Consider the following 13027-nt stretch of genomic DNA (forward strand, 5'->3'; position numbering starts at 1 on the left):
GGAAGCTATATAGACACACAAACTATGCTGCTGCTGCTGCTAAGTCGCTTCAGTCGTGTCTGACTCTGTGCGACCCCATAGACGGCAGCCCACCAGGCTCCCCCGTCCCTGGGATTCTCCAGGCAAGAACACTGGAGTGGGTTGCCATTTCCTTCTCCAGTGCATGAAAGTGAAAAGTGAAAGTGAAGTTGCTCAGTCATGTTTGACTCCTAGCGACCCCATGGACTGCAGCCTACCAGGCTCCTCCGTCCATGGGATTTTCCAGGCAAAAGTAGTGGAGTCGGGTGCCATTGCCTTCTCCACAAACTATGTATCTGGGCTTTTCTTGAATAGTCCTAATTTAAGTTTTCTGTCAGAATACATTTACTGATTTTTTGAGTTCAGAAAATGTAATTTTTGTATCTTGTACCTCTAAGGAATTTTAATCTAGTTAAATTATCAAGAACATATGAAGAATTAAGTTTTTGGCATAGAAATTCTAAGAAAGAGTTATTACAAGCCGGACTATTCAAAGAAAGCTTCATGAAAGGTTTGCAAATAATACAGGATTTTAAAGAATGCCTTCAGTTTCACAAAATGGGAATCATATATTCAGGGTCAAAAGGGTTAGTTTAAACAACGATGCTACAGTTATCAGTTAACATAGTGCAGAATCTGTAGGAACATGACATTAAGACATGTATTAATAGTTGGATATAAAGTGATAGTGGAAGAGATAAGATGGTGCACCTAAATGTGGTTAATTTGAAAATGTATTTTTGTTTTGCAGTTTAATTCTACTCAGGTTCAAATACTAAATGAAAATAATGTTTTTGGTTAGTTCTTGATTCAACTTTTGTTTAATTAACTGCAACTTTTCAGTTTTAGTTTAATAGCTGGTATGCTTTCATTTCTATGTTGTGTTCAGAAATATAAGTCTAATAACATTGTGAGAACACCAATATATGAATGTCTTCCAAACAAGTCTTCTAAACAGTTCATTCTCTTTTGTAAGATCACGTTGGATGTATTAGTTGAGATGGGACACAAGGAGTTGAAAGAGATCGGAATCAATGCTTACGGACATAGACACAAACTAATTAAAGGAGTTGAGAGACTTATCTCTGGACAACAAGGTATTTCATTTTAAGTCATTGCTATCGTCAGTTTAACAGCTTGCATAAAGGCAGCCCTCAAGGATAATTCTAAAATCTGTAATAGTCCACTTGATAAGAAGAATACTAATGACGATTCAGGAAACCTGGAGTCAAATCTTAAATCTGCCACTGTTAGGCTTCCTGAACTGCTACCTTTAACTCTGTGAACCTAAGTGAAGTGTCTGAGCCATTCAGAAATATGGGTGTTATTTTAGCTCTGAAGTTTTTTCTGTTATTTCCATTCACTCATTTCTGAAGTTATTGTAGCTCAAAAATTATATGGTTCTAAAAGATCTGAAAGTTAGATATCTCATATGGTAACATAACAGGTAATGGCTAGGTGTTCAGGCCTGCCCATAAAATAATGTTGTAAATCTCCTTTGCTGTAAATAGTTACATTTTAAACACTTACTCTAAAAGTACAAGGAAACAATAATGTTGCAACTAAGGAAACGTAGTAAAACAAAGTTGAATAATATTTTATTTCTCTTGAATGTTGATACATAAGGAAAATGCAAATTGCATTTGTTCTGCAAATGTTCACACTTCCTGTATATCAGGTCTTGGTATAAAAGATGAGTTATTTTAGTTGTCAGAACCACATTTTAAGTTTCTTGTTCAACTGAGGGAGTGATGTACCCTGAGATTAGAAGCCTCCTATAATTGAAGACCTGGCTGTACAACTGGGGTTAAAGACAAACCTCCATTAGTAAAACTGAGGGAATTTTGAGGAAAGAATGTATGCTATCCAGGATACGGTCTATCTCTTGAGGAACAAAAAGAGAACTTTGAAAGTTCTGTGATTCAAGCTAAGGAATGCTTTAAACTGAAATTCTGGATTGGGATTGATTAAAGGTAGATGCACTTTATTTGCCTGATAGGAACTAGGGCAAAGCGTTTAAAATGTGAGATAGTCTTAAATATTGCTAGTATAGAAGACAGAATTTTATAAGATAAAGAAGAGGGCAGACTCGAGGCTTTTTGGAATGTTAGTATGAAGAGGAACTGGAACCCTCAGTTTTGGACTGCCATTGTGCCTCTACTAGAAAACACTGTGAACCTGGTAGGGAGGCAGTTAAGACTGTTTAAAGGCTCAGGAAACAGTGATAGAAGCAGATACACTGCTTCCAAGTGGCAGAGGTGCGTCCCTCCCTGCCGCCTTTGGCCCTCTGGTCGTTCTGATGACATCCAGCTGCATTGAGTAGGAACATTGATTCCTACGTGGAGGAGAAACACCACAGCAGTACAGAATGACTGTCTGGTCTAGCACATCAGGGTCACTTTTCTGCATAAAGTTACCACCTGCCTTATCTTCATTTGCAGCTAGGAGTCTGTATAATACTGGCATTATGCCCAGTTTGCAAATTAGAACCAGTGGCAAACTTCTGACTGTCTCTTACCTTGCTGACTTAACAGCCTTAGCTATTATTCAGTGCATCAAGTCAACAGATTACATGTTCTGATCTTTCAGCACTTACGAGTATCTTCTTGGGACGTTCAAAGATGCCTTAGTCCAGTGTCTGTCACAGACTTTATTCTATTAAGTGTTTTTTCTGTAAAATGTCCTCCTCTGTATAGTTGTCATACTTCCCGTAGATATTATAATGCAGCCATACCTATACATTGTTATTAGGGTTTGGCATGTTTGTGATAGCTCTGTTATTCAGACCAGAACAGTGCTCTTAGTCTCCAGAGGGAAACTGCCATGCATTAACTCAGCAGCAGAGGACTTATATGCAGAGTACATCATGTGAAATGCCAGGCTGGATGAATCACAAACTGGAATCAAGATTGCTGGGAGAAATGTCAGCAACCTCAGATATGCAGATGATACTACTTTAATGGCAGAAAGTGAAGAAGAACTAAAGTGCCTCTTGATGAAGGTGAAAGAGAAGAGCGAAAAAGCTGGCTTAAAACTCAGCATTCAAAAAATGAAGATCATGGCATCCATTCCTATCCCTTTATGGCAAATAGATGGGGAAAATGTGGAAACAGTGTCAGATTTCATTTTCTTGGGCTCCAAAATCACTACGGACAGTGACTGTAGTCATGAAAGTAAAAGACGCTTGCTCTTTGGAAGAATAGCTATGACGAACCTAGACAGTGTATTAAAAAGCAAAGACATCACTTTGCCAACAAAGGTGCATATAGTCAAAGCTATGGGTTTTCCAGTAGTCATATATGAATGTGAAAGTTGGACTGTGAAGAAGGCTGAGTGCCAAAGAATTGATGCTTTCAAACTGTGGTGCTGGAGAAGACTCTTTGAGTGTCCCTTGGACAGCAAGGAGATCAAACCTGTCAATCCTAAAGGAAGTCAACCCTGAATATTCCTTGGAAGGAGTGGTGCTGAAGCTGAAGCTCCAATACTTTGGCCACCTGATGCGAAGAGCTGACTCACTAGAAAAGACCCTGATGCTGGGAACGATTGAAGGCAAGAGGAGAAGGGGATGACAGAGGATGAGATGGTTGGATGGCATCACTGACTCAGTGTACACGAGTTTGAGCAAACTCCAGGAGAGGGAGATAGTGAAGGACGGGGAAGCCTGGCATGCTGCAGTCCATGGGTCATGCAAAGAGTCGGACATGACCTAGTGACTGAGCAACAACAAAAAAGGACTTGAGTCCTACCTGAGAAAACAGTGGAGCTCTGGAGATCTTGGAGAGATTACAGGAGAGTTGTGTTAATAGATACCACAAAGAAATTAGAAAATCCTGTGTAAGATTACATTTTAAAAGCTTTTGTGAGAGTAAAAATATGAAAGTATATATGATCTTAACTGTTGACAGTCAGAAAATAGGATAAATTCATTGCTGAAGTGAATCTATTATGGGTTAGAATAAGCATTCCACTGTTTGTAAGCTTTATGACTTCTCATTCTTGGATAATTTAAAATTACCTGTGGCCATGCTAGGTTCTTCTCAGTTTTACAAAAAATAAAGGGACCAAATGCTGAAAGGGCTGCTTAGTTAGTAAAGGAAATGATTTGAAGAAGAAAACATATGACACATAGAAGATAAAGAATAGAAAGATTTTCAGAACTATTCTTACAAAACCCTTATGACTTTTAAGGTCAAAAAAATAGTCATCTAAGTGCAGTGTAATTTTCTGGTTTGGATCCTGGAAAACTAAAAGGACATTAGTGGGGAACAACTGGTAAAATCCAAATAAAGTCTGTAATTTACTTAATTTTGATGTGTGCTGTGACTTAATTTTGATGTGTGCTGTGACTGTATAAAATGGGAACATTAATGTTGCTGATGGTGACTTTAGGGAGTGGAGTGAGGGCACACAGGAATTCCCAGTGCTCTCAGCTTTCCTATAAATCTAAACTGTCCCCAAATAAAAAACTTGTAAGAACTAGTAATAAGCATCAGATAAATTGGGTGGTTGTATTGGGTTGATGTTTATTGTGGACTGGGGGCAGGGAGGAGGATTCTGGCAAGTTTTTTTTTTTTTTAACCTTCAAATTTCATTTGATAGGTCTTAACCCATACTTAACTCTGAACACCTCTGGAAGTGGAACAATTCTCATTGATCTGTCTGCTGAAGATAAAGAGTTTCAGTCTGTGGAGGAAGAGGTATGTTCATACACCATGTAAATGTCAGGTCAGCAGCTGAATTTCCCAGAAGTTCCCAGATCTATTTGAACATGTATGTAGCAGGAGTTTTTAATTGTCCCTCACTCTACCACCTGAAAACTTAAAAATCAGCATTTAAAATACACTATCTCAGTAAGCTTTAATTCTAATAATTTGGTTCAGCATTTCAATTAATATACAGAGTTCTGTTGGAGAGGTTGCTAATATTCCCTTCCTTCATGAAGGCAATTGCAAAGCCCTGTATCTTAGACAAGACCCAGAACATGTGGATGCTACTTATCTAGGAAATGTTTTTCTAACTTTCTTTCCATAAAACTCTTGTATCCACCAAAGTCTTAAAATGGCGCCTGGCGCTTTGAAGAACACCATAGTGTGTATGTGTGAGCTGAGCACAGAGATACAAAGTTGAGTGAGGCTTAGTAAATCTCAGGAAACTCCAACTCTCAGTGAAATATAAATTGTGCTTTATGAGAGCAAAATGAATGGGAACAGATAAATCATTGGTTTGGTGTTGTTTGTTAGTGTGCCAGCTGGTTGGCTTTGTATGTTTGGCTCACCTGTGCATTTGCTTGTTGCCTTTTGTCCAGTAGTTTGCGTTATATAATTTTCACCTATAGGTATTTTTGGATTGATTGTATCAACTATGCACTGTCTCTTGAAAGTAGTTCTTGCAAACTTATAGAACTCATTCCTTAAACAACAAAAATATTAAAAACCTAATTTGTCTTAAGAGTCACATGAGTCAAGAACTGTGTTCCCTAAATCAGAAAAGAATTACAAGCTAATGCACATATTTTTGAAATGTGTTTCCATCAGATGCAGAGTACAGTCCGAGAGCACAGAGATGGAGGTCACGCAGGTGGGATCTTCAACAGATACAATATTCTCAAGGTAATAAGTCAGTGAAAATAAAGTTCATTGTGACCATAGTTTTCAGAAGCCTGAAACCATGATTAACTCTCAAAAGAACTTCATGTGTGCGGCCCAGTAAGTCCTTCCTGTGGCAGGGGTATTTTGGGAAGGAATGTGTCCTTGGCAATTAAGGTCCTCATTCTCTGTACTGACTACTAGTTCAGCCTGTTAACATATTTAAGTCTAGAGATAATGCTTTAAATAATCTCTAAACTTAAAGAGTATTTAAGTTTAATCTTTAAACTTAAATAAGTTTAAATGGCAAGATACAGGATTATCTTAATGGTTGACATTCAGCAAATACGACAAATTAAGGAATCTATTATGGATTAGAATAAGCATTCCATTGTTAGTAAGCTTTATGACTTCTCATTCTTGGATGATAAGTCCTGTAGGCTTAGGATTTTAAATATGGACACTACTATTAAGGTACTCTTGCTGACTTTCTTCCAGTACTTTTGAATTTTTGTGGCTCATGGGAGGACTCCCATCTTTACAGTTACACCATGGTTGGTTTGTTTCTGGTTTGTCCTAATTGTGTCTGTTCCGGGTTTCTGTGAGTCCTCACACATAATACCGTCTTTTGGTCATTTTAGTAGTACTCCCTCTGTGCCTTTCATCTTTCCAGAAATAGTCATTTAAAAAAATACCTTAAAGAGAGCACTGACTCTTACTAACATCAGGTACTCTTCTCAGGGCCTTTTCAGCTTTGCTAATTTGCTTGGTGTTTTTAAAAGCTGTATGGCAACCAAACTGTATACTCGAGATGCATAATGATTTTCTGTTAACTATTCTTAATCATTATAAGATTTAGAGTTACAATGTGGCAAGTATCTCTGATACCTAAATTTTAAACTGAAAGGTGAATAGTATGAAATCTTTCAGTTGTGTCGTATTACTGTCTCACAATAATACACTATTCTGAGTATACCAATAGATCTCATATTTTAGAGTTATTCATCAAGATCGTTATGTTCTTACTGTTTAGAAAGAAGATGACACATTATTCAGGTGCAAGGGTTATTTCAGGAGCTGTATTTCATTAGTTCGTATCATGATATGACCTGAGTGACATCTTGAGTTTTCTTTTCATAAACACGTGTATAATAATAATTACTGTAACAAATAATTATTCCTATTATAGGTAGATTTTAGTCAAGGGCATTTTGTGTGCAACCAGTAACAAAATACGCCAAGGTTTGTTAAGGGTGAGGGCAAGGAACAGAATATGGGTTTGATTTCTAGAGTTACTGACTTTGGGAGGTATGCTGTTCTCTTTCTCTAGAAAGATATTTTAGTACAATATCTAATACAAGTGTTTTCACCGATAAAACTTTTGTTTTTGTTCCCTTTTTTAAAAAACATGAATGAGCTCTGTTTATGCCAGTCTGTGTGCTTTGATTATGTCTTTGATGGTATTTTGAGTTAATTTGAACCTAGACTAAAACCATCAGCTCCCAGATGTGTTCTGGACCAGCAGGGGGCTGTAGCACCCCTCGATACAGCTGAAAAGCAGCACTAGGATTGTGAGTTTTGACTTAGAAATACTCCTAGCGAAACCAGCATCCATCTTAAAACTTTTCTCCAAACAAAAGTTTTAGGAATTGGAGGGATAGGGAAGAATAGAGGAAATATTAGAGGGGGTGTGTGTGTGGGGGGGTGTGATTGTTTGGTGTGGCTATATCAAATATTTTAATTAAAAACAGATGGTACTTTGAGCCAGAAAAAGCAGTTGGGGGAAAGACAGTATTTTCTTTCTTACACTATTTTCTTACACTATTTTATTTCTTACACTTCCATACAGAACTCAGTATGTCTGATTTGGACATGTTTTAGTAATAATTCTAAAGTGAGAATAGAAGTATTTTAACCAATTAATAGTACTCTTGACCTTTACATGTAGCCATATGTAACTTTTTCTCATCTGTAGTTTTTGACTTCTAAAATGTACATATATTTTCATCTTTATGGTTGTGACAAAGCTTTTTAGTTGACTAAAAATAATACGTAATTTATATTTCAGAGAAAAGTTTTACGTCTCTTCTGGTCCTATGTGGCCCATTTTTGGTTAAGATTAACAAGTAGGTAAGTAATTATTGTGATCCAGAGATTTTTATTTTGCTGCTTTCTTTTTATAGATTCAGAAAGTTTGTAACAAGAAACTATGGGAAAGATACACTCATAGGAGAAAAGAAGTTTCTGAAGAAAACCACAACCATGCAAATGAAAGAATGCTATTTCATGGTAAGATTCCTCTCCCCCTACCTGCCATCATCCTCCTCCACATTTTTTGTCAGGTTTGAAATAATAATGAATCTGTATATTTCTCATATCATTTTCTAAAAAACAAACATTATTTCTGTAAATCTTTGCATTTATATTTGTGTCTTCAAACTTTTGATTTGTATGTTTTGAATGGATATAGTTTATAAATAAGATTACCATAATAGAAAAAGTATAGAAATGATAATACTGACTATTCATATTTTCTCTTTATATATATATGTATATAAGTATGTCCTTTATTGAGCCCATCTTTGCATGAAATGTTCCCTTGGTATCTCTAATTTTCTTGAAGAGCTCTCTAGTCTTTCCCATTCTGTTGTTTTCCTCTATTTCTTTGCATTGATCACTGAGGAAGGCTTTCTTATCTCTCCTTGCTATTCTTTGGGACTCTGCATTCAAATGGATATATCTTTCCTTTTCTCCTTTGCTTTTCACTTCTCTTCTCTTCACAGCTGTTTGTAAGCCCTCCTCAGACAGCCATTTTGCTTTTTTGCATTTTTTTTTCTTGGGGATGGTCTTCCTTCCTTGTCTCCTGTATAATGTCACGAACCTCTGTCCGTAGTTCATCAGGCACTCTGTCTATCAGATCTAGTCCCTTAAATGTATTTCTCCCTTCCACTGTGTAGTCATAAGGGATTTGATTTAGGTTATACCTGAATGGTCTAGTAGTTTTCTCCACTTCCTTAAATTTCAGTCTGAATTTGCAATAAGAAGTTCATGATCTGAGCCACAGTCAGCTACTGGTCTTGTTTTTGCTGACTGTATTTCATACAAAGATGGGCTCAATAAAGGATAGAAATGGTAGGGACCTAACAGAAGCAGCAGATATTAAGAAGAGGTGGCAAGAATACACAGAAGAACTGTACAAAAAAGATCTTCGCGACCCAGATAATCACGATGGTGTGATCACTGACCTAGAGCCAGACATCCTGGAATGTGAAGTCAAGTGGGCCTTAAGAAGCATCACTACAAACAAAGCTGGTGGAGGTGATGGAATTCCAGTTGAGCTATTTCAAATCCTGAAAGATGATTCTGTGAAAGACTGCACTCAATATGCCAGCAAATTTGGAAAACTCATCAGTGGCCACAGCACTGGAAGAGTTCAGTTTTCATTCCAGTCCCAAAGAAAGGCAATGCCAAAGAATGCTTTAAACTACCTCACAATTGCACTCATCTCACACGCTAGTAAAGTGATCCCTAAAATTCTCCAAGCCAGGCTTCAGCAATACATGAACCATCAACTTCCTGATGTTCAAGCTGGTTTTAGAAAAGGCAGAGGAACCAGAGATCAAATTGCCAATATCTGCTGGATCATGGAAAAAGTAAGAGAGTTCCAGAAAAACATCTATTTCTGCTTCATTGACTATGCCAAAGCCTTTGACTGTGTGGATCACAATAAACTGGAGAATTCTGAAAGAGATGGGAATACCAGACCACCTGACCTGCCTCTTGAGAAACCTATATGCAGATCAAGAAGCAACAGTTAGAACTAGATATGGAACAACAGACTGGTTCCAAATTGGAAAAGGAGTACGTCAGGCTGTATATTGTCACCCTGCTTATTTAACTTCTATGCAGAGTACATCACGAGAAACGCTGGGCTGGAGGAAGGACAAGCTGGAATCAAGATTGCTGGGAGAAATATCAATAACCTCAGATATGCAGATGACACCACCCTTATGGCAGAAAGTGAAGAACTAAAGAGCCTCTTGATGAAAGTGAAAGAGGACAGTGAAAAAGTTGGCTTAAAGCTCAACATTCAGAAAACAAAAATCATGGCATCCAGTCCCATCACTTCATGGGAAATAGATGGGGAAACAGTGGAAACAGTGCCAGACTTCATTTTTCTGGGCTCCAAAATCACTGCAGATGGTGACTGCGGCCATGAAATTAAAAGACGCTTACTCCTTGGAAGGAAAGTTATGACCAACCTAGACAGCATATTAAAAAGCAGAGACATTACTTTGTCAACAAAGGTCCGTCTAGTCAAGGCTGTGGTTTTTCCAGTGGTCATGTATGGATGTGCCCATACATGGACTATAAAGAAAGCCAAGCACCGAAGAATTGATGCTTTTGAACTGTGGTGTTGGAGAAGACTCTTGAGAGTCCCTTGGACTGCAAGGAGATCCAACCAGTCCATCCTAAAGGAGATCAGTCCTGGGTGTTCATTGGAAGGACTGATGTTGAAGCTGAAACTCCAATACTTTAGCTATCTGATGCGAAGAACTGACTTATTTGAAAAGACACTGATGCTGGGAAAGATTGAGGGCAGGAGGAGAAGGGGACAACAGAGGATAAGATGGTTGGATGGCATCACCGACTCAATGGACATGTGTTTGGGTGGACTCTAGGAGTTGGTGATGTACAGGAATGCCCAGCGTGCTGCAGTTCATGGGGTCGCAAAGAGTCGGACACAACTGAGCGACTGAACTGAACTGATGTATGTATGTATGTATGTATGTATGTATGTAATTGATTTTGTGTGTTAGGGTTACTCTGGAAAATTGATGTGTGTTACTTTTAACTGGTTGATTGAATTAAAGGAGGATCTGAAAATTGCCTCAGAAGAATACGTACATCCTCTTGTGACTGTGCTTCTAAGTGTCCAGGGTGCAAAAAGATAATTGTCATTGAACCTGTGGAGTTTTCTGAGAAGTTTTACTGAGCACCATTACTTGTCATTTTTGAAATTTCCTATTTATGTTGCAACACGGCAGGTGGTGGTGGTTGATCTTTCAAGTTTATAGAAAAGATGAATATAGATATTAGTGTAGTGTTTATCAAGTCTTTAAGCACATTACCCATGATAGTTCCAATCTGTTCCTTAATTGGCTTTGATTGCAAAAAATTTTTAGAGACTTGGTAAAGTTCTATAAAATACAGTATTTAAATATCACAATCCCCTGGAAGAATGGCTATAGCAGACTGAATTAGTATATAATATCTAAATGGTACTTCTCATTTCAACACCCTAAAAATTGTCATGATAAAATCTTGGCACAGAACATGATATTTATTTATGTATTGACTTAAGGGTTGTAATGTATGACTTTTTCTATTTTATAATAGAAATGGTTTTTCCAAGTTAATTCAAGTGAGTTATTCTGTTCTTTAGTATTTCTGTAAAGCAGAATTCAGTGTATTTCCCTTGTCCCTTTATGAAAAGGGACACTAATCTTGATGAATCAGTTAGCTGTGTCATATTGGCTTTTCCCAAGCCCCAGCCTCACTGCCCTCCCTGACCTGATCTCCATGCTTAGTACCTCCTGGTTTTTGGCTGAGCTCCTTTTTGGCATGCATGCAAGGAAGGAGGAGAAAGAAGTCAGTATGTAGGGAATTAAGGAACACACCACATTTGCATATGGAATCTGGTACTAGCAAGTGATAAAGGCAGAGAAGCGGAAGAATAGGAGAGAAATAAGAAGAAAAGCATGAACTTGAAAAGGTCACTTTAGCCGCTTAGGGTATCTAGGAAAAGTACACGAATGTGGGTGTCATTGCATGACCTAGTTGTGTTCAGCCTGGCCATAGGAGGTCAATTATGAGACTCTTGATTCTGGGTTGGTGTGAATTTGGAGCCGGGAATTTGATAACTCTAGCATTGATGTTTCTTTCTGGTGATCTGTACGTTTTTCCTAGTTGAATCTGTATGTGTCCTCACTTTGGCATCCGAACCACCACCCTGTTAGAAACATTCATTCACATTAGCAATTCTTCTAAAATAACTATTCTAAAGTAGCGAGCCAGCTGACAGTTGTGTTTCGGTTTTGCTTATCATGGTGGTGATACATGTATGTTAATTCAGAATTGAACTTCTTCTCATGTCTGTTCCTCTCACTGCTTGGAGCCTTATGTAGTGGGATTTTAGTCCATCATATATCTAAGCTGACTTGTTTTCACACAGGGCACCATGGGAATGGGTTGGCTGTAGTGCCTTCTGATTTTTGTGGAATCAAACAATTGAAGAAAAAAGAAAGAATTTAACTTCTAAGACGCTTTAGCTTTTATTCCTTTACTTGTGATTTAAAAATGTTACCTATTTATATGTATTTGTAGGGTCTCCCTTTGTGAATGCAATTATCCATAAAGGCTTTGATGAAAGGCATGCCTACATAGGTGGCATGTTTGGAGCTGGGATCTATTTTGCTGAAAACTCTTCCAAAAGCAATCAGTATGTATATGGAATTGGAGGAGGTACTGGATGTCCAGTACATAAAGACAGATCTTGTTACATCTGCCACAGGTAAGAGATCACTTTTCTCATTTATTTTGATAAGAATCAGATAAGAACTGGTTCCATATTGAAATTTTCAGGTAAGACATTATCTTGGACCACTCTAGGAATCCAAGTGAGGCACAGTTCAGGTTGCTTTGGTCCTCTCACTGATTCTAATAGTAGCTGATGTTTTTTAAATGGTCTGTAAGAGCCAAGCACAGTTACAAGCAGTTGATCTGTTCACATCATTCAATCATTGGAACACACAGTGCTTTCAGAATATGGAGTAGAAAATATTGCTGGGCACGAAAGAGTTTTATTGTGGACTGTTTAAAAATCTATTCAAATGCTATTAATAAAATGGCATTATTTGCTGCACCTAATCATTTCATGGTAATGGATGAGAGAATCTCTCCTCCACTGTGGTATGATTTTAATTGTCAATTTGTGATACTACTACTCAGAAAAAAATTATAATAAAGCATATCAGCATGTCAGTCCTTTTAGAAAGCACATTATCAAAGAATTACTTTGTACTTCTTTTTTTCCTACTTTTAGTTACCCTAGTGGAGCTTAGTTTTTAAAATCATTCAAATGACTTGGCCCTAGTTGATAAAATCCTTGTAGGTAAATAATCTTCACCATTTGAAAAATCAAGTAAGATTAATTACTGAAATTTATTCTGTGGTTATAGCACTGCTTATAAAGACCTAGAACAGTAGCTATCAAACATTAGCAAGTTCAGAATCACCTAGAGGGCTTATTAAAACACAAACTCCTATGCCACGCCTCTTGAATTATTGATTTACTAGGTCTGGGGCTAGGGCAGTAGAACTTGCATTTCTACCGAGTTCCTAGGGGATGCTGAAGCTTCTGA

At 37.6% G+C, this 13027-nt stretch overlaps 1 protein-coding gene and 1 non-coding gene across 3 annotated transcripts in view; both read left to right on the forward strand.

Annotated features, from left to right (window-relative positions):
* TNKS2 (tankyrase 2) overlaps window positions 1–13027 on the forward strand; it is a 65408-nt gene that overhangs the window by 47422 nt on the left and 4959 nt on the right. For both annotated transcript variants that reach the window (XM_024986072.2, XM_024986073.2), the window contains 5 exons: window positions 995–1115; window positions 4618–4715; window positions 5553–5627; window positions 7787–7892; window positions 11991–12177. In XM_024986072.2, coding sequence (XP_024841840.1) covers window positions 995–1115; window positions 4618–4715; window positions 5553–5627; window positions 7787–7892; window positions 11991–12177 — 587 coding nt within the window. The remainder of the gene's footprint in view (window positions 1–994; window positions 1116–4617; window positions 4716–5552; window positions 5628–7786; window positions 7893–11990; window positions 12178–13027) is intronic.
* Window positions 11754–11896, forward strand: LOC112444564 (small nucleolar RNA SNORA79). The gene has a single exon (XR_003032916.1). It is a non-coding gene; the product is annotated as a small nucleolar RNA SNORA79 (small nucleolar RNA).

The sequence above is a fragment of the Bos taurus genome, chromosome 26, assembly GCF_002263795.3.
Source record: "Bos taurus isolate L1 Dominette 01449 registration number 42190680 breed Hereford chromosome 26, ARS-UCD2.0, whole genome shotgun sequence".
Taxonomy (NCBI): Eukaryota; Metazoa; Chordata; class Mammalia; order Artiodactyla; family Bovidae; genus Bos; species Bos taurus.